Source organism: Danio rerio, chromosome 20 (assembly GCF_052040795.2).
Source record: "Danio rerio strain M-AB ecotype USA chromosome 20, GRCz13ab, whole genome shotgun sequence".
NCBI lineage: Eukaryota > Metazoa > Chordata > Actinopteri > Cypriniformes > Danionidae > Danio > Danio rerio.
In genome coordinates this window covers 23,698,182-23,726,146 of record NC_141040.1, presented here as the reverse complement: position 1 = coordinate 23,726,146, position 27,965 = coordinate 23,698,182, and the positions used below count along the sequence as shown (strand labels likewise).

At 38.0% G+C, this 27,965-nt stretch overlaps 1 protein-coding gene across 3 annotated transcripts in view; it reads left to right on the top strand.

Moving 5' to 3' along the window:
- Positions 1-27,965, top strand: part of kcnh5a (potassium voltage-gated channel, subfamily H (eag-related), member 5a) — a 227,759-nt gene that overhangs the window by 163,627 nt on the left and 36,167 nt on the right. For all 3 annotated transcript variants that reach the window (XR_015517664.1, XM_087296997.1, NM_001276280.1), the window contains 2 exon segments: positions 595-847; positions 7,706-7,902. Coding sequence is in view for 2 of the 3 variants with exons in the window: in XM_087296997.1 (XP_087153123.1) it covers positions 595-847; positions 7,706-7,902 (450 nt within the window). In the remaining variant the exon portion in view is untranslated.

Sequence of the window (27,965 nt, the reverse complement as noted above, 5' to 3'; positions counted from 1 at the left end):
TGTTGACCACCAAATTGTCGTAAAAACACACGTCTAGTCTGAGCTTCTCCCCTATAGTCTTTGATAGTAGTGGCCTTCTGCACCTACTGGTAGGCTCAGAAGGCTGTAATCATCTATCCACATGAGTAATCAGCTATACTAATAGAAAAGACTCCTGATCCAGATCTGTTTTAACATTACTGTGATGGTTAGATTTAGGGTTGGGGTGGGGGTAGACATTTATGAAATACAATTAATGGGAAATTAAATAAATAATATAAATAGTTCTCGTTAACCTCTGTCTGCAAACGTATGTGATCTAGAGCTGATTAATAATGTGTATGGATGATAACAGCCTTCTGAGCCTACCAGTAGGCGCAGAAGGCCCATATCTGGCCCATATCTATCAGCTGATAACCACTAATAATGCCCATTCAATGGATTGATCACATTCAAATCGGCTGCATTTTTTTAATACATGAAATATCTAAGTTTCAGAACTCAGTATGAAGTACAGTATCTATTTTCTCAATATGCATAAAATGAACTCAGACCATGTACACGCTCTTTAAGACTCTCTCATTAATCCATGGCTGTTCTTGCTCTACTCATCAGGTTCTGTCCATTTGTCCTAAAGACATGCGGGCAGACATCTGCGTGCACCTGAACCGGCAGGTGTTCAATGAGCACCCTGCTTTCCGGCTGGCCAGTGACGGCTGCCTGCGCTCTTTGGCGGTGGAGTTTCAGACCACACACTGCGCTCCAGGAGATCTCATCTTCCATGCCGGTGAGAGTGTGGACACCCTGTGCTTCGTCGTGTCTGGATCGCTGGAGGTCATTCAGGATGATGAAGTTATTGCCATTCTAGGTGAGCTAAATCATTCTTTAGACTGAAAGAAAAGTTTACAAGAATGAAGACCTCAAGGGTTATCTGTCAAACAGATAACGTCTCACTTACTATATTTCACAGATGTTGGTCCATTGTTATGTTGGTCTAAAATGCCTATTGTAAAACTGTCTTGAATTGGATTCTGAATTTATTTTTGACCTAAATTAAAGTCTTTTTTAGGTGTTTCAAGCCATAACTTTGAGACCGAGGTGTAGCTTAGATGAGGAGTAGAGCTACAATTTTATAAAACACTGGAAACAATGTCCATTAAGCTGAAATTATGACTCATAACTGTTACGACTTTAAAGTTTAGCTCTAGGGGTTAAAAAGGTGAAATTTTGATGTGACTCAGTTTGTAGTGAGTCAGTGGCAAAATAGCAAAACGACAACCAAATAATGCAAAATAAGTGAGTTTATTTGCAAAAGTGAAAAGATGTCAAACAACACCAAAAAAATAAATAAAAATAAAAAATCAGTTAATGTATGTTATTAAGGGAAAAAGTGGATGTCAAGTGGTGCCAAAAAAAAAGCAATCTAACAAAAACCCCAAACTAGCTGAAATTACCGTCTAAACTACCTATCAGAAAATAAACCAACATAACATCTTCAGCGTTAACCTGCCATAAACTACACATATAGTATATCAAAAAATATATGAAGAAAACATTGTGTCGTGCTCACTTCTAAGCTGGTGTGTTTAGAAAGTGGAGTTTTCTGCGTGTTGCGAGGTGTATGTCACATGATGTCTAAACTTCTCAATTCCTAATGATCAGAGATCATAAAATATTAGTAGTAAGTATTTACATTACCATTATAACATACTAAAACCGAAATGAGAACAAAATTCTTTCTTCGCTCACATCCTTTTTAACTTTGGTTTTTTTTTCTTACTGGCAGTGATGGTGATGATTTCACAGGGAGTAATAAAGATTGAGGTCTTCATGGACAAATGGAAAACTGAAGTTTGCCATCCTAGGAGTTTTGACAGAGAGATAGAGAGATAAAGAGCACCTATGACACACACACACAAAAAATTATTAAAAAACGATGATAAGGTATATAGTCAAAATTATCATTTACTAAATCAAAATCATGTCAACGCGGTGGCGCAGTAGGTAGTGCTGTCACCTCACAGCAAGAAGATCACTGGTTTGAGTCTCAACTGGGTCAGTTGGCATTTCTGTGTGGAGTTTGCATGTTCTCCCCGTGTTCGCATGAGTTTCCTCCGGTGCTCCGGTTTTCCCCACAGTCCAAAGACATGCGGTACATGTGAGTGGGTAGGCTTAATTGTCTGTAGTGTATGAGTGTGAATGAGTGTGTATGATTGTTTGCCAGTGTAGGTTGCGGCTGGAAGGGCATCCGCTGCGTAAAACATATGCTGGATAAATTGTCTGTGGCGACCCCGGATTAATAAAGGGACTAAGCTGGAAAGAAAATGAATGAATGTCAAAATCATGACTTTTGGACTCAAAATGTTCATGTTAACGGTAAATCTTATGACAATTATGACTTAGTAAATTGAAATCAAAACTTTGATAGTTGAAATAATGGCATATTTAAGGGCATTGTTGGCATTGCTATTTTGAGGCAACAGAAATGGATCTTTGTCATTTAAAGTGAGCGTTAGTGATAGGCAGGTCCAAGGTTTAGACTTAAAAGTCATAATATTGACTGTTAAAGTCACAAGTTTTACTTTTTAACTCATACAATGATTTAGATTTGTATTCCTCCATTTTGTTTCAGCTTTACTGCAATTATTGAAAGTGATTTTATAATAGTCTTGGTTTTGGTTGACTACACCCCTGTCAATAGGTTGTATAGTAGTAAGTGCCAACTTACCTCTTACAGTCTGACAACATGCCCCACTGTGGTCACTCTATATTCATTCATTCATGCATTCATTTTCTTTCCAGCTTAGTCCCTTTATTAATCCGGGGTCGCCACAGCGGAATGAACCACCAACTTATCCAGCATGTTTTTACACAGCGGATGCCCTTCCAGCCACAAACCATCTCTGGAAAACATCCATACTCATTCACACTCATACACTATGGACAATTTAACCCACCCAATTCACCTGTAGTGCATGCCTTTGGACTGTGGGGGAATCCGGAGCACCTGGAGAAAACCCACGTGAACGCAGGGAGAATATGCAAACTCCACACAGAAATGCCAACTGACCCAGCCGAGGCTCGAACCAGCCACCTTCTTTCTCTGAGGCAACAGCACTACCTACTGCGCCACTGCGTCGCCCCACTCTGTGCTCAATAAACCAGTAAAATTTCCTGGCCAGCAACTCTGAAAATAACTTTTAGCTTTCAGTCATTTCATTTAATTGAAGTACTTCAACATAAGTGCCTGTAAAGAAACTAAAACAAACAACCCTGAGCAGTTTTTACTAGCAATAAAAGCTGTAACAATGCAATATTCAAATTTTTTTGAATGGCTTAATATTCTTGAATAAATACAAAATAGTACGTTTTCAGCACACATCCCAGCATTCTCATTAAACCAAAGAAAGCTCACAATTAGCCAGTTCTTGTATGTTTGTAATACTGCATGTTTTTCCTGAGGGCCTTGATCTGCAACTCCAGTCATGGTTTTCAGGTGTTTCATTAATTAATCAGACTTAGTCTGGAGGTTATAAATTTCAGAATAATAGACTTTATTGGATATTCCAATAATGCAGAGCAGTCTCTCCCAGGACAAAACTGATGTCCCTCTAATTTACCATACCCTTTATCCTTGCTTCCTTTAACCTTTGTGTTTTCACAGCATGGTTCAACAGAGCTCCCTCAGCTCCTACTGCTCTATGACCCCAATTTAAAGCCCCCTCTTCTTTTTGTCTTTTATAATGTACAGATCTAATGTAATCATCACCATTTTATCACATATAGTTGAAATTTGGCAGTTATAATTAGTGTTTATGTTTTTAAACATCTAAACTGGTGTCTTCTCTTCCATATAGTGTGTGTGTTTTTTTATTTACATGACAGTTTCAACATATGTTGTATACGTTTCATGTTTTTCTCTAACTATTTACACTGATGGTTCTGCATTGTATCCCCAAGTCCTCTCTCATGCTTTGTTATGACCCCTTTGCCCCTACACATCACCTGTTTTCAAAGACATATAATGGCAGATTCATGGCCCTACACTCACCTAATTAAACGTGTCTTTACAAAGCTTTAGAAAATACAAACTTTTTCATACCAAAACATATGATAAGTGTGTGAAAATAGCAAACTATAAACTATAAACTATAAACAGATTCAATACCACACACTTTTTTTTCATCCAGGAACTTGCTAACGCTCATTCTCTAAAGTCACATAAAAGGCCAGAGTCTGTTGCATGTGCGATATGTGGCATTTGTTACTCTGTCTACGCGTCTCCTTATCCTGCTGTAATGGAGCTGTGGGGAGCAATTCTCCGTCCATTGATTGTTGAGTCTTTTGTTTCACAGGGATGTGCACTGATAGTTCACACAGCCTCAGTGCAGCCAGGGCTGTAACCATGAGCAGATTTGTTGTCAGAAAAACAAGCATATTTTAAGCACAAATGCAGACCACTCTCGTAAAAGATGAGTAAGTTCAGGCTCATAAGTGCCTTATTGGACTTGGGCAAAGAAACTTCAATCCTGGAAATGTGCATCTCTGTAATTTGACTTTTACAATTTAAATACAATGTATAACTATATTTAAATTCAGAATTATTAGCCCCCCTGAATTATTCTCCCGTTATTTTTTACCCCAATTTCTGTTTATCGTCTTGCATGTATGTGTCGTCAAACTGATAAAAAAAGTTTTCTCAATTAGTTAGTGTTTTTGTATTTGCATGGGTTTTCTTAACTAAGCATATCTGAGCTCTCTTGGTCATCGTACAAATATGCAAGATAATAAACAACTAGCTAAGAATTGTGACCCAGTTTAAAAAACCCCGTATAAACATGATTTTCAGAATGTATATGGAAAAAGAACAGATTTGATTGGTGTTCTTGCAGTTTATTTAGTCGTACCTTTGTGAAGAGTGTATTATGATGACAGGATAACAGAATAAGCTATTTTGATAATTATTGTTTTGTATTTTTTAATATGTATTTTGGTGGGGGTTTAATTTCAATTGATTGGACAGTAGTGAGTATAGACATGAAAGTGATCAGAGGGAGGGAAAGGATCAGCATAGGACCTCAAGTCGCCCCGAACACCAGTTTGTGTTGACAGGCTAAGCATTATTGGTGCTGACATGGATTATTAATTATTGTCATGGATTGTTACTTATAAGCATATGTTACTTCGTATTCTTATTCGTAAATATGTCATTTAAAATAGTTTTGAATTGTGTTTTTTGTTAACTTTTGTAAAAGTTTAAAGTAAAAAAAAAGTTTATAGTTGTTTGACATGTTCAAGATAAAGTTTATAGTTTGTGGTTATTTTATTCTAAGCCTAAAATCTAAGCATTATGTCAAAAAAGTTTGTAGTTATTGTTTTAAATGTTCAAAAAAGCTTACAAGAAAAAGAAGACCTCAGGGGTTAGCCTTCAAAAAGATTATATCTCAGTTATTATATTTCACAGATGTTATGTTGGTCCATAATGCTTATTGCTAAACTGTGCTGAATTGTATTCCGAATTGATTTTTTGATCTGAATTAAAGTCTTTTTTTAAAGTGTTATAAGCCATGAACTAAAGCATTAAGATGAATCATATCATTACAAACTTTAATCTGAAGACAAAAGTATGTGGACTACAAGACAAGGGTACAAGTTTTAATAGTTGAAATAATGGCATATTTAAGGCACGTTGTTGGCATTGCTATTTTAAGGCAACTGTAATGGACCTTTGTAATATAAAGTGAGCGTAAGTGATAGATGGAATCAAGGTTTAGACTTTTCTAGTCATAATTTTGACTGTTAAAGCCATAATTGAATTGTGTTGTTATATTTTGTAAAAGTCTAAAGTAAAAAAAAAAGAGATTTTTAGTTATTGTTTAACACGTTCAAAGTAAAGTGTATAGTTATTATTTTTCATCTTCAAAGTGAATTCAAAAAGTCTAATGCCAAAAAGTTTGTAGTTATTGTTTTAAATGTTCTAAGTATATAGTTTGTAGTTATTGTGTTACATGTTAATATAGTAAAGCTTATAGTTTGTAATTATTGTTTTACATGTTCAAAGTAAAGTTTATAGTTTTTAGTTATTGTTTTAAATTTTCAAATTAAAGTTTATAGTTCGTAGTTATTGTGTTACATGTTCATATAGTAAAGTTTAAAGTTTGTAGTTATTGTTTTACATGTTCAAAGTAAAGTTTATAGTTTGTAGTTAATGCTTTACAATCAAAGCAAAGTCTAAAGTCTAAGTCAAAAAAGTTGACTAAAGTTACAAAGTTTGCAAACTTCAAAAACAACCTCCAATTTTTTCATGAATTCAGGTCACGTCTGTTTATTCACACCCGTTCCGCGTGGCTCTTCTCGACCTTCGTGTTTTTCTGTCTCTTTGGTCTATTCTTGATCTCTACATCTCTCGAGTCCGACTGATGTACCACTGCCACAAGAATGTGACGTGCCCTTCACTGACGCGCATTAACCACAAACGACATGACATTAGACCTTATGAGACGCTGCAGAGAGGAAGTTAATGTCTCTACTCTCTAATGGGGAATCAGATCAGATGCTCTTTTGCTTTAATGATTATGAAATGAAATAAGATGCGAGTGCTGTGAGTTAATTAGCCCCAAGGCGTTTACTTGAACCCACCAGACTAAACCTGCTGGGCTCCTAATGATGCCCCTCATCAAAAACACTGAACGCTGGATTGTTAGACTTTGTGCAGATTCTGTGGTGCAAGACCGATGCTGTACTGTAAGATTAAGTCAAGCCTGTAAACACAATCATAATAAAACAAATTATACAAAAAACATGTTAATGTGTAGTGTAGATTTAAGCAATAAATAAATAAATAAATAAATAATTATATATAATATACAATTTATATATATTTTACCTGAATATTTTTACTGTATTTGTTTTTCATCAAATGAAAAGAGCTATAGCATATTTTATGATCGAACATGATAAAATATTTCTCAGTGCCACTGTTTTTGCTGTAAGATTACAATGCTGAATCGATAAACATAGGGTTTTATGATCAAAAGTGATTTTACAATAATAGTTTTTACATTATTTTGATCAAATAAACAAAGACATATCATATTTCATGATTAAAAGTGACTGAATATTTCTCAGTGCTACTGTTTTTGCTGTTAGATCACAATAATGCTGGCACAATAGACATATTTTATCTCACAGCAAGAAAGTTGCTTGTTCAAGCCTCGGCTGGGTCAGTTGGCATTTCTGTGTTGAGTTTGCATGTTCTCCCCGTGTTCATAGAGGTTTCCTCTGGGCGCTCCAGTTTCCCCCACAAGTCCAAAGACATGTGGTATAGGTAAACTGGGTAAGCTAAATTGGCCATAGTGTGACAGTGTGAATGAGTGTGTATGGGTGTTCTCCATTGATGGGTTGCGGCCAGAAGGGCATCAGCTGTGTAAAACATATGTTGGATAAGTTGGCGGTTCATTCCATTGTGGTGATTAATAAAGGGACTAAGCCAAAAAAAAAAAATGAAAGAATGAATGAATTAAAACATATTATACTATTATATTACAATATTATAATAATTTTTATTACAATATTATACTATTATATTTTTACTATATTTTTGACTAAATGATTTCAGCCATGCATATTTTATGACCAATTGCAGAAATCAAGGCAAAATTAACAGCTTTTTTTTCTTTTTCCATCAGCTTTATTTCTGAACTGTAATGGTTGTGTTGTGTCTCAGGTAAGGGCGATGTGTTTGGTGACGTGTTCTGGAAGGAGTCGTCTCTGGCTCATGCCTGTGCAAACGTGAGGGCCCTGACATACTGCGACCTGCACGTCATCAGGAGAGACGCATTACTCAAAGTGCTGGAGTTTTACACGGCCTTCGCTAACTCCTTTTCCAGAAACCTCATCCTCACCTGCAACCTCCGCAAGCGGGTAAGCGATGTATACATTCACCTGACATTGACAAATAACACCATCTGACTGCAGCACTTTTTCAATTAAAGTCTTGATTTAAGATTCTTTCCCGTATTTAGAATTAAAAAAGCTATTAGAAAATCTGAACAAGAATCCACCATCTATGAGATGAATTTGAAAGATGATAAACTTTGTTTTTTAAGATTATGAAAATGGTAAAAACAAAAGTTAACATCACTGCTGAAGAACTGTATGTCTTCAATATAGTCTTAAGAACTTTGGTCAACTTACCTATTTTATGGTCACAGTTGTATAGTTTATTTTTTATGCTCATTATTTTTACATTTAAATGATGTACGCTGGAATCTAAAGCCTAGTTTATACTTAACGTGTTCTTTAGTTTGCTTAAGTGTGCACAGCAAATGTGCTGTCATTACTGTTTTTGCAGAGGTTTACTTTGGGTGCTCACAACATGATTTCGGCTGGCGGAGCACACAAAATTTTTCGAGACTCGAGCGAACAGTTAGTCCGGTGCCACATTTGGTTTGAGTTGAATATGAAACACTTTGAAGAGATCTATTGGTTAAAAATTGCAACAACAGTGGGAAAAGAAGAAAGTTTTTGTAAAAGTTTAAAAAACTTTTGAAAACCTGAGGGATAAGTTTGTTAAAGCCAATAGAGGCCATGGCAAAAGTGGAGACCCAGGTTCACAATTACCGAATATGTTTTTCCACCATTTATAGGTTTAACACTGATGTATATATTAAAATTTTTAATTAAAAAATTGTAATAGTTACAAAACTATAATTAAAGAACAATTTATTTATTTGTTAGCTGAAAAGAAATATTTAAACCTATTGGTTCAACCCATGGTTAAACCCATTTGATGACTCATTTTTCTAGGCTTTATCTGTGATAAAGGTCAGAAATGTTGTACCATTATTGCCTTTTTAGCATATAATGGCCCGTTTCCATTGAGTGGTACAGTACGGTACAGTTTAGTTTGGTACCGTATGCTTTCATGGCTGTTACCACTGTCAAAAGGTACCTAAAAGTGAACTGTACTGTACTACTTTCTGGGTACCCTTTTAGAAGGGTACCTAGCACAACAAAAGGGTACCAAAAGGCGGAGCAAGATGCGAAGCTTATTGCTATTGCTTTACAGAGATGTGTCACTCACTCATGCCACAAGCCAGGAGAATGAAAACAAAGGAAGCACCATTTTTAAAAACACAGCAGAGACAAATACGCTATAAAAATATAATAACAAGCCATGATCAACACGAGCTCAAACAAACCTTGTTGTTGTCTTGTTGAAACAGCCACAAAGCCAAGAAAAAGAGATTTATCTATTGCCATGATTGTTCAGCAACTTTCTAACAGAGGTTACATGTGCTGGCGAAGATTAAAGACACATACGAGAGGTTTGCACTGATTGTGGGCTATATTTTATGTTGATTTTAAATCCAAATAAGGACTAAGTGTATGTTGTGTGTATGGCTCGCACATGACAGTTGAATGTATCGCACACCAGACGCACACATTCGCATGCTATTTAAAATTAAAGTATTCAGATGGCATTCTGTGGTGTGGCAGAAATATAAACAGTGTCCTGAGTCGTGGCTGGGCGCCGCAGACAGCCGCTGACTTGTGGTGCCGCTGTGTGTACCCTGACACAAACCTGTGTTTAGAATTCTGAAATGCATGGCGCCGCGTGGCCCAAGCGGCACTTCTTGTGTGACCTCCTTAAGGGTGTGTGTGTTTATATGTGTTGCATTTATTTATTTATTTATTTCATATAATTTCAGAATATACAGTAGGCTATTTCTGACTATTACTGATCTGTAGTTATAGTCAAATCTTGTTCATACAAAAACTGTAATAAACATTTATACAGAAGTAATTATGTGTATTAAGCATCTGTGTTGTGAGAAGTGTTACTCATATGATATGTGAACGACCCATATTGTCACGATTGTGGATCTGTCTGTTCTTCTATGATGTGTCTGCGTGTGTGTATGTGTGTGTGTGTACGGTGTGGTGCGTTATGCGTTTACGTATATGCGTGTATGAGTGTGTGTGTTGGGTGTCTCTGTGTCTGTGTTAGAGTCGCGTTGCTGTCAGTTGTGTTTACCTTATCAGCTGGGTGGTCACGTGTACGCTGTCACCAGCCTTGCCGTGCGCAGCACCGCTCAGCTGTAATCAGTGGACCACAGGTGCAGCGCATTACCGCGCCTATATATGTTCAGCGTTTCTGTCTCACAGTGTCAGTTCGTTTTCTTCACGTCTGTTTGTCTGTGTCCTGTCAGGTTCCGGTCGCTGAGTTCTGGTCGTGTGTCGCGGGGAGAGCTCTGTGTTTGGACTCTTGTACCTTTCTGTTGGCGGCTCTCTGATCTTGTTCTTCAGTGCTCCCTGTTCGATTTATATTTCCTGCTGCTCGCTTGACTCACTCATCATCTTCCTGCGTTCTTCCTTCTGTCATTCTGTCTGAGTCAATAAATAATTATTTTACTTGCAATTGGGTCTCCCTGTATTCCGTGACAGAACGAACTGACCACTGAGATGGACCCAGCAAGTGTCACCAAAATCCAGGATTTCCTCGCCCACAATTCAGCCCGACTGGATCATCAGGACAAACAAATGGCAGTGACCGGCCAGGCCATTGAGGCGCTGGTCACTCAAGTTTCTGAGCTCACGACTCAGGTTCAGAGACTGGGTTCTGAGCTTCGTGCTGAAGCTGTCCAGCAAGCTCCTCCCACCATTCCACCAGCAGCTCATGCGCTAGAAGAGACCCCCAGATCCACTGAACCGCGACTTCCACCACCAGCATGTTACGCCGGCGAACCAGAATTGTGCCGGTCATTTATAGCAAAGTGTTCACTTTACATCACGCTACAGCCTTCGTCTTTCCCTAACGAAGAGAGTAAGGTGGCGTTTACGATCAATTTGCTGACAGGTAAAGCGGCACTTTGGGGTACCACTGTTTGGGAGCGTAAACTCCCCTGCTGTAACTCCTTTAAAGCTTTCTCAGAGGAGTTAAAAACTGTGTTTGACCGAGCGGTCTCTGGCAGAGAGGCGGCTCGTAAGCTCGCTGAACTCAGACAGAATAAGTTGAGTGTTGCTGAATATTCCATTGACTTTCGTACTCTGGCGGCCGAATGTAAATGGAATGCCGAAGCTCAGTGGGACATGTTTTTGCACGGACTAGCAGATTATATTAAAGATGAAATCTACGTCATGGATCTGCCTAAGACACTGGATGGGCTTATTGATTTAGCCATCAGAGTGGACACTCGGTTACAACAGAGAGGTTCCCACAAGAAATTGCACACTCCACCTCTTCCCACGCAATCTTTTTTCGCTGCATCTTCTGAACCCCCCTCATCTGATCTCGAGCCGGAACCCATGCAGATGGGCAGATTTCGGCTTTCCACGGAGGAGAGGCGTCGTCGCCGCATGGAAGGACTATGCATGTACTGTGGAGTCGCTGGACATTTTGTGGCTTCGTGTCTAGCCAAGAATAAGAATTCGTCGCCGGGTAAGAGTTTACTGGCTGGTGAAATCACCCTTGACAAGTCCCCTAACACAACCATGCTGCCAGTCAATCTATCTTTTAACTCTATCATGCACCACTGTCATGCGCTCATCGACTCCGGAGCCGAGGGGAATTTTATTGACTCTAAGCTGGCGTACAGTTTGAAAATCCCTGTTGTTCCCCTTTCTCTTCCTATCGCAGTGCACGCTCTTAGCGGTCTTTCTCTCCCCACCATCACACACTCCACTGCTCCTATAAGACTCATTACTTCTGGTAACCATTCCGAAACTATTGAGTTTTTTTTAACAGAGACTATTGCCACTCCTGTGATCTTGGGACATCCCTGGTTGGTTTTGCACAAACCTCACATTAATTGGGGACATAATACTGTGCTTTCTTGGAGTGAGAGCTGTCATAAATCTTGTCTAGTGTCTGCTTGTTCTGCTGTTTCTCGTTCTGTGTTTCAGGAGGAGCAGATGGATCTGTCAAACGTGCCCCGTGAGTACCATGACCTGAAGAGAGTGTTCAGTAAGTCCCGGGCTGCTTCTTTGCCTCCTCATCGTCCCTATGACTGTGCAATAGACTTATTGCCAGGTACGTCTCCGCCTAAAGGCAAATTATACTCGCTTTCTGCTCCAGAGAGGGAGGCCATGGAGAAATATATTTCTGATTCTCTAGCAGCCAAGATCATTCGCCCCTCTTCTTCACCGGCGGGGGCGGGATTTTTTTTTGTAAAAAAGAAGGATGGTTCCCTTCGCCCGTGCATTGATTATCGAGGGCTGAACAACATAACGGTCAAGAATACATACCCTTTGCCGTTGATGTCTTCAGCCTTTGAACGTCTGCAGGGGGCGAACTTTTTTACAAAATTAGATCTCCGCAATGCTTATCATTTGGTTCGCATAAGAGCGGGGGATGAGTGGAAATCAGCGTTTAACACCCCCAGAGGGCATTTTGAGTACTGCGTTCTGCCCTTCGGCCTTTCCAACGCTCCGGCTGTTTTCCAAGCATTCGTCAATGACGTGCTGAGAGATATGATAGATCAGTTCATTTATGTTTACCTGGATGACATACTGATATTTTCCCATTCTCTCCAGGAACATGTTCAGCACGTCAGGCGAGTGCTTCAGAGGCTGTTAGAGAATGGTCTTTATGTCAAGGCGGAGAAATGCGTTTTTCATGCACAGTCTGTTCCCTTTCTAGGGCATATCGTGTCAGTCGAGGGGTTGCGCATGGATCCAGAGAAGATTAAGGCTGTGGTAAATTGGCCAACTCCTGATTCCCGTAAGGCCCTGCAGAGGTTTCTGGGCTTTGCCAATTTCTACCGGCGATTTATTCGCAATTTCAGCCAGCTCGCCGCACCTCTGACCGCCTTGACCTCCTCCAAAACGCCGTTCAGGTGGTCCAGCGCAGCCGAAGCTGCGTTCTCAAAACTGAAAGGCTGTTTTGTTTCAGCTCCAATCCTGATAACCCCTGATCCCTCCCGGCAGTTTGTGGTGGAGGTCGACGCGTCAGAGGTCGGGGTCGGAGCTATCCTGTCCCAGCGCTCCTCCTCGGATGGCAAGATCCACCCGTGCGCGTATTATTCTCATCGGTTATCAGCCGCAGAAAGTAATTACGACATTGGTAATCGAGAGCTGTTGGCCGTCAAGCTTGCTTTGGAGGAGTGGCGTCATTGGTTAGAGGGGTCGGGGGTCCCTTTTATCGTCTGGACCGATCATAAGAATCTTGAGTACATCAAATCCGCCAAAAGATTAAACTCTAGGCAGGCTCGGTGGGCGTTATTTTTCGGACGGTTCAATTTCACCATCTCATATAGACCGGGATCTAAGAACATTAAGCCCGACGCGTTATCCCGTCTTTTTGATTCTTCGGAGCGTACATCGTCACTCGAACCCGTAGTGCCTAAGCGGATTGTTATTTCTAACATCACATGGGAGATAGAGTCGAAGGTTCGCGCAGCCTTAGATGGGGTAACGCCCCCGATTGGATGCCCACCGAGTCGGTTATTCGTGCCAGAGAAACTTCGGTCAGATGTTATTCGATGGGGACATTCCTCCAAAGTAGCCTGTCATCCTGGGGTGAGTCGCACATCATTTGTTATTAAACAACGATTCTGGTGGCCAGCATTGGCTCGTGATGTGCGTGATTTTGTATTGGCTTGCTCTGTGTGTGCTGTTTCCAAGACTTCCAATCGGCCACCCGCGGGACTCCTTCAGCCGCTGTCAGTACCTTCGAGACCCTGGTCCCACATCTCGCTAGATTTCGTTACGGGGCTGCCTCCCTCCAACGGCAACACGGTGATTTTAACCGTAGTGGACCGGTTCTCGAAGGCTGCTCATTTCGTCCCTCTGCCCAAATTACCGTCAGCCAGAGAGACAGCGGTTGCTGTCATTAATCACGTCTTTCGCATTCATGGCCTCCCGACGGACGTGGTTTCTGACAGGGGGCCTCAGTTTATCTCTAAATTTTGGAGGGAATTCTGTCGTTTATTGGGGGCTACTGTGAGTCTTTCGTCTGGCTTTCATCCCCAGAGTAACGGTCAGACCGAGAGAGCCAATCAGGATCTTGAGCGCACATTGCGATGTTTGGTCTCACAGAATCCCTCCTCCTGGAGTCAGCAGCTTTCGTGGGTGGAGTACGCACATAATTCGTTACCAGTGTCGGCCACGGGCCTTTCTCCGTTTCAGTGTAGTCTAGGTTACCAGCCACCAGTTTTTCCCAGTCTGGAATCTGAAGTCGCGGTCCCCTCCGTTCACGCCTTTGTCCAGAGGTGCCGCCGCACTTGGAGCAGGGCCAGACAGACCCTCCTCCAAGTGGGTGTGCGCACCAAGGCTAAAGCCGATCGCCACCGGTCTAAGCCTCCCGTTTACGTTGTCGGTCAAAAAGTGTGGCTTTCAACTAAGAATATTCCGCTCCGCACCGTTTGTAATAAGCTAGCTCCTAAATTTATTGGCCCATTTATTGTCACTAAAATCATTAGTCCTGTGGCAATCCGCCTCAAATTACCTCCAGCGTACAGGAGAATTCATCCCGTGTTCCATGTATCTAAAGTAAAGCCCGTTTTTCATACGGCAATTAATCCGCACACACCAGTCCCCCCCCCGCCGCGTCTCGTAGATGGGGAGACGGCTTATTCGGTTAAGCGCATTCTGGACTCTAGACGGAGGGGACGAGGATTCCAGTACTTGGTGGACTGGGAGGGTTACGGTCCTGAGCACAGAAGTTGGGTTCCGGCCGGGGACATACTGGATCACTCTCTTATCGATGATTACAATCGCCAGGTATGCTCGTCTGGGAACGCCAGGAGGCGTTCCTAGGAGAGAGGGTATTGTCACGATTGTGGATCTGTCTGTTCTTCTATGATGTGTCTGCGTGTGTGTATGTGTGTGTGTGTACGGTGTGGTGCGTTATGCGTTTACGTATATGCGTGTATGAGTGTGTGTGTTGGGTGTCTCTGTGTCTGTGTTAGAGTCGCGTTGCTGTCAGTTGTGTTTACCTTATCAGCTGGGTGGTCACGTGTACGCTGTCACCAGCCTTGCCGTGCGCAGCACCGCTCAGCTGTAATCAGTGGACCACAGGTGCAGCGCATTACCGCGCCTATATATGTTCAGCGTTTCTGTCTCACAGTGTCAGTTCGTTTTCTTCACGTCTGTTTGTCTGTGTCCTGTCAGGTTCCGGTCGCTGAGTTCTGGTCGTGTGTCGCGGGGAGAGCTCTGTGTTTGGACTCTTGTACCTTTCTGTTGGCGGCTCTCTGATCTTGTTCTTCAGTGCTCCCTGTTCGATTTATATTTCCTGCTGCTCGCTTGACTCACTCATCATCTTCCTGCGTTCTTCCTTCTGTCATTCTGTCTGAGTCAATAAATAATTATTTTACTTGCAATTGGGTCTCCCTGTATTCCGTGACACATATAGCTAAAATTTGACATTTCCTCCTGCAAGAATGATGTCGGCTGAAACTTTCTGTCATACAGCACTGGTACCCTTTTGGCAGTGGAAACGCAAGCCTGATAAAGGTGACCTGTACTGACCCATACCATACTGTACCACTCAATGTAAACGGGAAGCCATATTAATTAAAAAAAATAAATAAAATATATAAATTAAATTTTTTTGTATTTTTAAGTAAGTGATCTTCTTTGCTTTTATTCTTGTAATAATAAAAAATAATTTTGTAAAGCAACCCGTGTTCTCTTGTCATTAATATTTTAATAAACTTTGATAGGTAAAACTGTCTAAGAAATGAACAAAAGCAAGTGATGCATCCAAGTTTGAATTGTAAAAAATCTTGAACGGTTAAAAAAATCATTAAAATCATCAAAATAATATCTAAAAATAATAAAAATAATTAGTTTAAAAATCTTTAATAATATTAATGATATGAAATATTTCTAGAAATGTTCTACTTCTCTGTTTATGTGTCTAATTTTATGGTCAGTTTCTTTTGATCGCCCCCTGTCATTTTAAAGAATATCTCAATGGCGAACACGTCAAGTATAAAAGCCTCATCCGTTTTGTGAGGTGCGCGCACAGTCAGCGAAGGTCCACGAGTATAGCCCAGCCTTAACACTTATCCAACATTTAATCTTTAATACCAATAAAAATGTAAAAACACTATTAAATAAAAAAACACAAAAGTATCTGAAATTATTTATTTTGAGTATGATTTACTTGTAGTAATTAAAGATAAACACTTTGCATAGGCAATATTTTGAGCAAAAAAAACAACAACAAAAAAAAAAATACCAGCCACATATACAGTATATGTTCTTTATCCCCTTCCTTCCCTGTACGTCAGATTTCTCAGATAGATTCAAGCAGATCCTGGTGCACTTTGACCTGAATGTGTGTTGTGCAGTCCTGCTGTGTGCGTTCAGAGCTTTAAGACCTGACCTCACATTCCTTAAATACATAAATGATTCATTCTGACAGACCGCCCATGGAGAACTTTGAGTCTCTTGACGAAAGAAAGAGCTCGTGCGCTCACAACACAATTAGGAGACCTCAGCTGTGCACTTTACTGCCACTGACTTACATAATTAGTGAGCATTGTGTAAAACTATATTTAGATGCACAGATTTCCTCTGTTGCTACATCTAATCTATATCAGCGAGGAAACCGTGTATTTGGTGTGGTTAATGTCATCTCTAAATAATGAGGGACAGAGGATCCTTCTTGCCTCCTCCAAAGTAAACAAGATAAATTGGTGAATTCTTTCAGAGAGCTGCTGGACCTCTTGGACACAGACAGGAATCGCTGAGCCACGATGTTAATTTATTTCCTCTGGCTTCAGAAAGAGGAGACCTGTCTAATGAGAGGTTGCTTTGCTAAGGGCATAAATTAATTGATTTAAAGGTTTATGGTTTCTGAGTGACTTTAAGTTCATGAATATTGCATGCAGTTGAATTCTGGAGCTCAAGGTACATCTCTTGTTAACAGATGACATGCTTTTACTTTTATTGAACATTTTGCTCTTATTAGAGTGTGTTCCAAAGTTTGGGATCAGTAATTTTTTTAAAAAGATGCCTATATTCTACTCACTGGGGCTGTGTTTATTTGAATAATAGTGCAGTAAAAACTGTACAATCGTAAAATATCACAGTTTCAAGTTGCTGTTTTCTTATTTGATGTACTTTAAAATGTTTAATTATTCCACAGATTTAAAGCTATATTTTCCAGTATAATAGCCACTATAATATGATGATTTGATTATATTGTGATGGTCTTTTAGTAAAAAAAAAAAAGTACTATCATTTTAATTATCACTGTTTTGTGGAAACTGTAATGCAGTATTATGAAAAAGTACCATTCAAACATTTATTTACTTTAATTCCTCACAATAACTTTTAAGTCCCACTTTATATTACTGTGGACTTAACTACTTGGTACTTGCATCATAAAATAAGTACAGTGTACAGTATGGTGTTCATATAGTATTACACAACATGTAAGTTGTTCTTGAGGTATGGGTAGGTTTGGGTAGGTTAAGGTCTAAGGGACAGGTCAACAGAGTAATTCTAAATGTAATTACACTTTGAAAAATGCAGCGTTCCACACAATTTATACATGTTGTCCCAACACTTATTAGGTTAACTTAATACTTTTAAAACATTTATGTGGATTGAACATAATAAATTAAGTTGCCCCAATGAAATCTCAAGAATTGTGTTGTTTCAGCTCATTTTTATAAAGTAGTTTGAACAAGTAAAAATATATATTTTTTGAGTGTACAGGAATTTATTACCGATGTCAGTAGAAAACCATTAACTCTTTGTCCATATAAAAAAGAAAAAAAAAAACAAAACAAAAATAAAATTAAACTTCCAGAACAATACATGTCATGTATGTGTATACATGCTTGGTTTCACACAATCCCTTCATTCGTCCCAATGAAAATCGATTAAGTTAATTCCATGGCTTTTATAACTATAAGTTGATTAAACATAAACAATTAAGTTGTCCCAAAAAAAAAAAAAAAACTCAAGAATTGTGTTGTTTCAGCTCATTTCAAATAAGTAGTTTGAACAAGCAGCAGAAATTTTATCTGTGTGTATGTCTGATGAACTTCAGGAGACTTACATTTACATTTAGATGTTACATTTAATAAAACTTTAAGCCACTATTTGTAGTGTGTGGTATTGTTTATTTATTTTTTGCTCTTTAAAATACAAGACATACAATGTAAAAACATAAATATGCTGGTCAAAAAAGTGCATTGCACCAAATGATTAATTAAAATATATGTGCGTTGTAATTAAGGTCACATCATTTAAATTGGGACAGACATATTCACTGTAAAACCTAATAGTCAACTTTATCATAAGACATGAGTGTAGTTAACTTAAAATGTACTAAAATTTAATTCAACTCATTAGAAAAGAGTTTTGACCTCAGTGTTGAAGGTAATGAGTTAATTAAATATCTCATTACATAACTTAAATTAAGTAAGCTCACTCTACTCATATAGATACTCAGTTGGTTTAAGTTCTCTTCATTTATTGGGTTTTACTTTGCTGAAATTGCTTCGTTTGCTCAAATGGATTAAGTTCACAGTATTCATTAGGATTAGTTTTTTTTTTTTTTTACTTGAAATGTTTTGTTGCAATCGGTTTCCTCAAATGGTTTGAGTTACCTTAACTTATTGGGTTTTACAGTGTATAATATGAATGTAAAATGTAAAATTTATGATGAACAAAAAACTATATATATAAGTAGGACAAAATAAATATAGTTTAAATAAATGCTGTATTATTTCACATTTTATCAAGTAAAATATATCATAGTTTGTAAAAATTTATAAAGCAGGAACATATCTTGAACATTGATAGTTATAAACAATCTTATTATTGCTTGGGCACCAATAATAAATAAAGTAATAAGTAAACATAAAACAGAAAATCAGCCAATTATAATGATTTATAAAGCATAATGTGACACTGAAGACAATAATAAATTTAGCCTTAAATGACAGGGGAAAACCTAAATTCTAAAACAAATAAAAGCTTGTTGTATTGTAAATATTTCACAATATTTCACTTTTTATTGTAGTTTTGATTAAGCAGCTTTTGATAAGGAAAACAGACTTCCTTAAAACAATAAAACAATTCCTAATCACAAATCTTTGCACGGGTAGATAGATACAGTGAATTTTTTTAAGTATAGATTTTTACAGTTGATTATTAAATTGAATACACAAACTTAGCTTTCCACAGAGGTTATAGCGAGCCTGGAACATTGATATATTGACCAGTCTGAGGCGAAGCTAGTGTGAAATGTTTTAAGGGCAGGGTGTTGGTGTGTTTGTGGGTGGAGTGGCAGAGGACGCCCTACTGCCCTGCTGTGCTCAGTGGACTGGGTAACTCTGCTGATGGGCCTGCTTTACTGAGGAGAAACGGCCTCCTGCTGCGCACACTCTGAATAAAGCATGAGTCAGATCAGCAGGAACACACACACCCATTCACACTCATTTATCATGCATAATAAGAAGAAGAGTGCACACTTGGCCATGGCCTCCTACTAGTATTAAGAAGTTATTGTCATTTTATCTTCACCACACACACACACACACACACACACAAATACACACACACATGCCTACTGTTGCACATGTTTTGTTGGTCAAATACTGATTTAAATGACTAAAACATTGTGCACAATATTTACTCTGAAACATGCTGTGACTTATATTCTAAAACTATTCAAATAATTCAGTTGAAGAAGGCTAAATATGTACAAAGCATGTGTCACATGACAATAGATTCAGTTTAGCTTTGAATATTTTTTTACGTTTGACAATTGGACATCATAAAAGCATCAACACCAGACGGAATTGTTTGCTCCTTTATATATACAAATGAGGCAGTGAAATCTTTTTCAATGTACAGTACCATAAGTATTCAAGCATATACTTCTGTACACTAAATAAGACAACGTCACTAGCATGTTCAGTAAAAAAGGCTTCATTAGTTAATGTATTTACTAACATGAACTAATTATGAACAATACTTGTACACCATTTATTAAAGGGGTGGCCCAAAGTGTATTTTTAAGGCTTGGTTGTGTTTATAAGATGCAAAGCAATGTGTGCTCATGCTTTATTTGTAGAAAATCACATTATTTTTTCATAAAGTACATCTTACTCTGTTTATATATTGCTAATTAGCTAACATAAAAACGACTGTCATATATCCTATTTATTCGGAAAGCCCACCGTCTAAAATAAAATGCCAAAAGAATTTTCCATTGTTTACATCCTTGTTTACGTCCTTGCTATAACATACCATTAATGCCAGACACTATTATGCATGTAGATGATCAATTTTAACAAATAAAAACACTTACAGGTTGTCTTACAATTTACAGCTTCTGCTATTATGGTTGGAGCTGCTCCTTCTGTAAGGAGTTTTAGCCGAATCCAGTACTGAACTGGGAGAGATTCTGGAAACTCTCCTTTGTCAGATGCTAGCCATATATATATTTTTTATAATTCTCTGGATCATAGTTAAAATTAAACTGTAAACACTTCTCTCATTGTGTCGTGTGCTTTGGAAGCTCAAATCCGCTTGTTAAGTGTGACGTCACGCGAAGCGGCTTCCGGGTCCAAGCGCTCTATTCAACTGAATGGGAAGACTCATGAAATGGTAATAATTAATGTTTACAAAGCGATTTAATGCTTTCGAAAATAACGATCGCAATATATATGTCCATGCCTAATATCCGATGGCCAGAAAGTAATAATTTTTTTTATAAATTTTAAAATTTTTGGTATTTGTTATGCAGCAAGCCCAGAGATTGTTGTATACGCTATGATTTTATATAAAATTAACTTTAATGTGTGATAAATAATTTCTCTACTCAAATGAATGTCAGCTTGGACCCGGAAACAGTATTACATACGTCACAAACACGTCACCACTTAACAAGCGGATAAAGAAACAGAACAAGCTCTGTGAAAATAGCAGCGTTTGGACGCCCTTTTAGCTTTCTCTGCTATAACAATACAACACCTCTGGCCATTCCCCTTCGCTGCACGGGATGTATGCGCTTGGTGAATGTGTAACCAGAAGCCCTTATGATCTCACTAACCCGGATGTATTTTTTGTAGTCCCCAAACTTTGTTCGCTGTAGACTTTGCTAAGCTAACTCTGTTAAAGCCAATGCCTCCCTTTGCATTAAACTTTAAGCATATTACACACAGAGATGTTGTTTATTTTCACACAGTTACATTACACATCAACTAAAGTTTAAAATATGAGATCGTTGTGGACCACCCCTTTAATTATAGTTAAAATGTATTTACTAATGTCTTATTAATATCAAAATTCATACTTTAGTTAATGCAACAACAACTAATACAACAACAATATTGTAAAGTGTTATTAAAAAACAATTAATGTAAAATATAATGCATGTGTTTGGTATAATGCTATTGTTTTTTGCTATTGTATTACAGACACTAGCTATGTTTCCATCCAAAGGTGCTAATAAAATTTATGCGCAAAACTGAAATATTGTATAAAAAAAAATTTCAATAATGCAGCATTTCCGTCCAATGAATCAAAGAGAACAAAACTGTCATTTTCTGATTAACTGACGGACTGTTCTGGAGATACAGTAGTATTACTACAACCACTACTACTACTAGGGTTACACGATAAATAGTTTCAGCATAAATATCGCAATGTGATCATTCACAACAGTCGCATCGCGTGTAGACGCAATGTTGAGTACTAGAGATGCGCGAATGGGCTATTATTTCATCCGCAACCGCATGACAAAATTCATCATTCGTCCGTCATCCATCCGCAGTAACATTTTTGACCAATTTTTAAAACCGCACCCGCCCGCCATCTGCTGATTGGGCTCTTTATTTGAATGGCTTATTCCTTTTTATTATTAAATGAATGTTTCTTTATTGATCAATATAGAACAGAGAATGACTTTAATGTAGACATGCAGTTAATCCAAATGTGCAAGTCATTAATTGACGACGCTTTGAAGTGACGCTAAAGATATGAGGACGTGTCTTTTTTACTTGATTCGATTCCTCGGTCCTTGAGTCCTTTCCTTGCGTCCTTCCCTCGTATCCCGGTGGGGTGGAAACACGAGGAAAGAAAGCAAGGAAAGGAAACGAGGATGCACAAATAAGAAATGAGAAGCACCCGAGCTCTCAGAATATCAGCAGTGAACTCCGTCTCCAATCGGCGCACAGGGACAAAAGTAAATAGATAGCCTAAATTAAACGCACTGTACTATACAACTTTTTTTATTGTAGCCTAATAGAAAACACATTGACACATCATTTCAACATGCTGCTATTTAGTCTACTACTAAATGTCTATTTCACTTTATTTTTTAGTAAATAGATAGAATAATAAGTCATTTACATTATAGCCTAATAATGTTTACATTTGTAGTTGTCCATAGCAACCCCAAAAACGTACCCTATTGCCTTGCACATCTAATTAATGGGCACAGTTTTTCGACTATTTTTTTATTTATTTATTTTTTATTTTTTGCTGTGGATGTTATTGAGCTTGTAGAAATCGGAAACAACACCAGTTCTGCGACAAGATGAACCTTTATTTATATCTCTATCAGACAATACCTATTTTATATGCCAAAAGAAACAACAGGCAGTAAAAAAATATTAACATAAATATCTTACATAGGCTATAGTCGCATGCTTTGGCAAACAGTTGAAATTTTTTTTTATAAAAACGTCATATCGTGCCTAAGCCTTGTAGGCTCAGTCACCCCCACAATTAGAAATTAAATTAGAAAAATAGATATGCCATCAATCTTTGAGCGAACATAAAGTCTGACCAGGCTAAGTGCATGTATGACAAGTGTCCCAATAACCCATGGACTTAGGATTATCCCCATTCCCCTCAAACTTGAAGCATAACGAAATACTACGCCAGTTGCGAAAAAGAAATTCTGGCAAAATAACCTTAGCCTCGGAACGTAAAAACGAGGCCAACATGTCTAGAATAGAATAGGCTAAACCAATATGAACGTAAAATTATCAGCTGACCGAACTCAAAAGTTTATATTGAACATATGTGTAGCCTAAATAACATAGGCTAATTGGTTTAATATGCCTGACCTTAGGTCTAGTTTGATTTTTTCTTGGCACAATGCAGGAATAAAATAGCATCTACAGTGTCAGGATTCAGACGGGAGCGCCTGCATAGCCACTATAATGCGCCCTGCTGCACTAAAGGAGCGCTCGCTCGCAGCACTTGTTCCTGAAATGCATAGAATTCTCTTGGAAAGGTGCTGTAGTCGTGGGAATGACTGGCCTTATTTCTCCCAAAAGGAAGTAGATTTTCCTCTGCTGATCCGTCTATACGGAAGTTTGTAGAGGAATACTTCTGTACTTCATCCAGAATTAGTGTATCCGATTCCTCCTCCCATTCTGTGAAGTCAGTCCTAGGCTTTTTCGTTGGTGCGCCAGCTATGCCTATAAAAACAGTACAACCGCCCGCCACCCGACCGAATTTAATTAAAATATAATTTTTTCGTAACGTCATCCGCCCGATCCGCGGTTTATCCGCGGAGTCCGCGGCTATAACCGTCAACCGCGCATCTCTATTGAGTACTACTACTACCACCACTACTATTACTACAACTATTACTTCTACTATCACTACCACTACCACTACTACTACTACAACTTCTACTTCTACTATTACTACTACCACTACACTACTACTACTACTACTAAAAATAATAATAATGTTTACCAGTACTGGGTTGCAGCTGGAAGGGCATCGGCTGCGTAAAACATATGCCATAGTAGTTGGTGGTTCATTCTGTTGTGGCGACCCCTGATAAATAAGGGACTAAGCCAAAGTAAAATGAATGAATGGATAATAATAATAAAACTGCTGGTTTGTCCATTAATTCTGTCCATTGCACCAGTTTTTATCATCGCATGATCTATTATAACAAAATCACATGACATTTTACATGTGTATAATGGAATTTATGTTTCCACAGTATGTAATTCTTTTCTTATTAGATAAAAAGTTACCAAGTTGTGCACAAAAGTTATGTATTTTGATCAATGCTTACACTTCATCCTCCACCTTAGATTTGTTTTTGCATTATGAGTTTAAACATTGTGCAATTTTGGCAAAGATACAGTATGTGATAATGAATTTGCCAAAAACGTGTTGTCTTGGGAGAAATAAAAAATTCACAGTTCTAGTTTCACTCACACTTTCTCGAAAGGCTTTCTTTCTGTCCTTCAGACTCCCTCATTATTGCAGATCTCCTCTGGTCAGTGTCTGAACGACTCTCTGAGGTTCTGATTGGAAGGCGGGGTGGAAAAAAGCTCAGTGAAAGCCTTGTAAATATCTCTAAAAGAAAGGTCACTCAAAAAAAAAAAAAAAAAAAAATACAGGCTTTTGGCCACTAGAGTGTTAGCAAGTGAATTTGTCCATGGCTCTGCAAAGATTAATAGCTTTGCTCTTCTGAACTGTTTCGTGATGGTCAGAGTAGATCACATTGGGCTTTAAGTTTGCCCCCTAATTGTTTGATACTGACAGACAGCTTTGTTCGCCAAACAGTTCAAAAGTAAAGGTTTCCATCTGCCACGTTTTCAATAAACAAACCCTTTGCTGGATCAACAGACAATCCAAACCAATCTCAACTGAATACTCCAGCATCACCCGCCGGGCTAACAACTGTTTGTCTTTGGCTGCTGATTAGTGTCAGATTGGAGTCTTTTTTGGCCTGATCTGATTCATCTCGGCAGCAAACGCAAAGGGGAAGCAGAATCCTCCACACCTGCCACGCTTTCCTCCTAACAAGATTTACAAGGCCTTTGGAACGCTGCAAACCCCTGCCAATAAGGTGGGCGAAGCAACTTTATCATCCCCTCTATTACCAACAGGACAGGCAGAGAGATGCTCTCTCAGCAACAAGAGAAAGATTCATCCAGGAATCAGCAGCACACAGTGTGTCCACACTGATAATAAGCTGTGCTTGATGGAACAGTTCATTTGTTTGGTGCATCGAGGGGTCTGGCTATTTATATCTGTTCCCAGATTAAACCTTTTTTAAAAATGCGAACGTTTGAAATTTGCATCCACACGATATTTTACAAATGTGTACGTTTGGTTTTCTGTGATGTGATTGTTGTGCTAAATCTGCTGATTTGTCAGTAAGGTAATGCCTGGGTTTCACACAGATGAGGTTTTAATGTATTGGCAAAAATGATGAGATGTGTGTGTGTGTGTGTGTTTGTGTGTGTGTGTGTGTGTGTGTGTGTGTGTGTGTGTGTGTGTGTGTGTGTGTGTGTGTGTGTGTGCGTGTGCGTGTGTGTGTGTGTGTGTGTGAGAGAGAGAGAGAGAGAGAGAGAGAGAGAGAGAGAGAGAGTGAGTGTGTTTGATAATCAGATGTCAACGTTTTGACATATAGACTGATAGAGTCTTGTTAAGTTAATACCCTGTAACATAACAAAGCACTTCCTGGTATATTTCCACGTGTTTTGACCTTTATTTTGTTTTATCGTTTACCCCGTCTGCTGCCTGCCCTTGACCATCTGCCTGTTACCTGATGACACCTCTTGATTGCCTTGTTTGTACCCGTTTGCACCAGTTGTTGATCATTGCCAGTCTGACTGCAACTCTGAATAAAACTTGCAAAAGCATCCTCACGCTATTGTCCGTCGTCTCCCTCCGTGGTTACACACTCACTGCATTTCAGCAGTAAGAAGCTACGATACAGATTATAGAGATAAAGTTTGACAACAAAGTTAAACTGGAAATCAAATTGAAATCGTAATATCTGTCAAAAAATATCGCTATTAGATGTTTCCCCCAAATCGCACAGCTCTTTTGAGCCTCCTTCTAGATATTTTTTTTTTTTTTTTAGCGGTAGTTTTGATTTAATTTCAATTAGTCAAAACAGCATATATCAATAAAAATCTTTTAATTATTCTTCATCCTTTTTAATCTAAATTTTAATTATATTTAGACCTTTTCAGGGGGGGGGGTCTTTTAAACAAAAATATTTTATTTATGTTTTCTGCTTTTGATAACTACTGATCAAACTAATTGAAATAAAATATGTTTTGTTATGGGTAATCCAGTTTGAATGTATACTATATGAGAAATGCATAAAATCAAACATTTAGATGTTGAAAAATGTGCAAATATGTAAGTGATATTTTTATATGACAGCAAAAAACCATGTATGCATCTCAGCATTTGTAGTTAATGTTGATTTTAAATAGTGACTTTTCCAATACTGTAAAAGATCTGCTAATTATAGTTGTTTTTTTCTCATAAAAACACAACAACTGTGGCATTATGTAAGCTGTAATGGTTAAAATTAATGATTTTTTGTAATTGTCAGGACTGATGATAATAATAAAAATATCTGAGAGTAAAAGTGTGAAATGTGAAAAGGGTCCATATACAGTTGAAGTCAGAATTATTCGCCCCCCTTTGAATTTTTTTTCTCTTTTTTTAATATTTCCTAAATGATGTTTAATAGAGCAAGGAAATTTTCACAGTATGTCTGATGATATTTGTCTTCTGGAGAAAGTCTTATTTGTTTTATTTCGGCTAGAATAAAAGCAGTTTTTAATTTTTTAAACACCGTTTTAAGGACAAAATTATTAGCCCCTTCAGGTTATTTTTTTAACTCGATATTCTACAGAACAAACCATCGTTATACAATGACCTGCCTAATTACCCTAACCTGCCTAGTTAACCTAATGAACCTAGTTAAACCTTTAAATGTCATTTTAAGCTGTATAGAAGTGTCTTAAAAAATATCTAGTAAATATTATTTACCGTCATCATGGCAAAGCTAAAATAAATCAGTTATTAGAAATGAGTTATTAAAACTATTATGTTTAGAAATATGTTGAAAAAAAATCTGCTTTCTGTTAAACAGAAAAGAGGGAAAAAATAAACAGGGGGGGCTAATAATTCAGGGGGGCTAATAATTCTGACTTCAAGTGTACATGGCTGTATGTCTCTGTGGACACATGGGCATCAAAAACATGAGATTGAATAATTCAAGAATCTTATTAGAAGAAATATCGTGAAAGAAAAGGAGACAGTAGTGTTCCAAAGGAGCTAGGACAATTTCTCCCCATTTTTCTTTTGCAAATAATGAATATAAACAAACTTTTAGCCAGAGGGCAGAACAACAAGTAGGTGTACAAAAGTTTTCTGGAAAATACAATCAGACATTACAAATAAACAATGCAGCTGATGGCTTCTCTTATGCTACAGGCTGGTTCTGTTCTTCAGGCTTAGGTTGTAAGTTTGCAAAGCAACGCAAGATCACTATAATGTTTCTGATGCCACTGTGGGCATTATTGATAAAAATAGCAGCTCTAATGGGCCATAAGGCCTCTCTTACAGAATTACTTCAGGGAAACATCTAAACTTCAAAGGCAATTTCTCAATGTATCAAAGTTACTGCAGAAGTCTACATAAAGTGCTCATTTCTTCTCTCCTCTTAAATTCAGCAAGCTTTGTGGAGACAATAAATAAGTGCGGCATTTCTGAACATAATCTTTGCACGTGTAGAAATGTATTATTGAAAAATGCACATGTTCGCGGAAATTAAACTGATCAAAAATAATAATACGATATATTTAATTAATTTATAATAACAGATAAACTATAATAAACTGGATTATATTTTTTGCACTATTCATGCACACAGACGCTCAGAACATGCAAACTTTATATTAAAATACAGTATGATATTTGAAGACACTAGATGCTAATGCGTTATATTATTTAATTAGGTGTACAACAATATTTTTTATATATTTATCCAAGAATTGTTGCCATGCTGACAGCACAGTAAATTTTATTAGTTGTTTTGCAAGATACTAGTATTAGGTGAACTAGGCAAAGTCATTCTACTGAGAAAAATTATTCATTGGATTTTCTACATTTTTTTAGTAAGTGGTTGGAAACAATTTATATGAGCTGAATTTAAACAAACACATTAAGTTGAGTACTACTACATTTAATTTGTTTGTTTAAATTCAACCCATATAAAATGT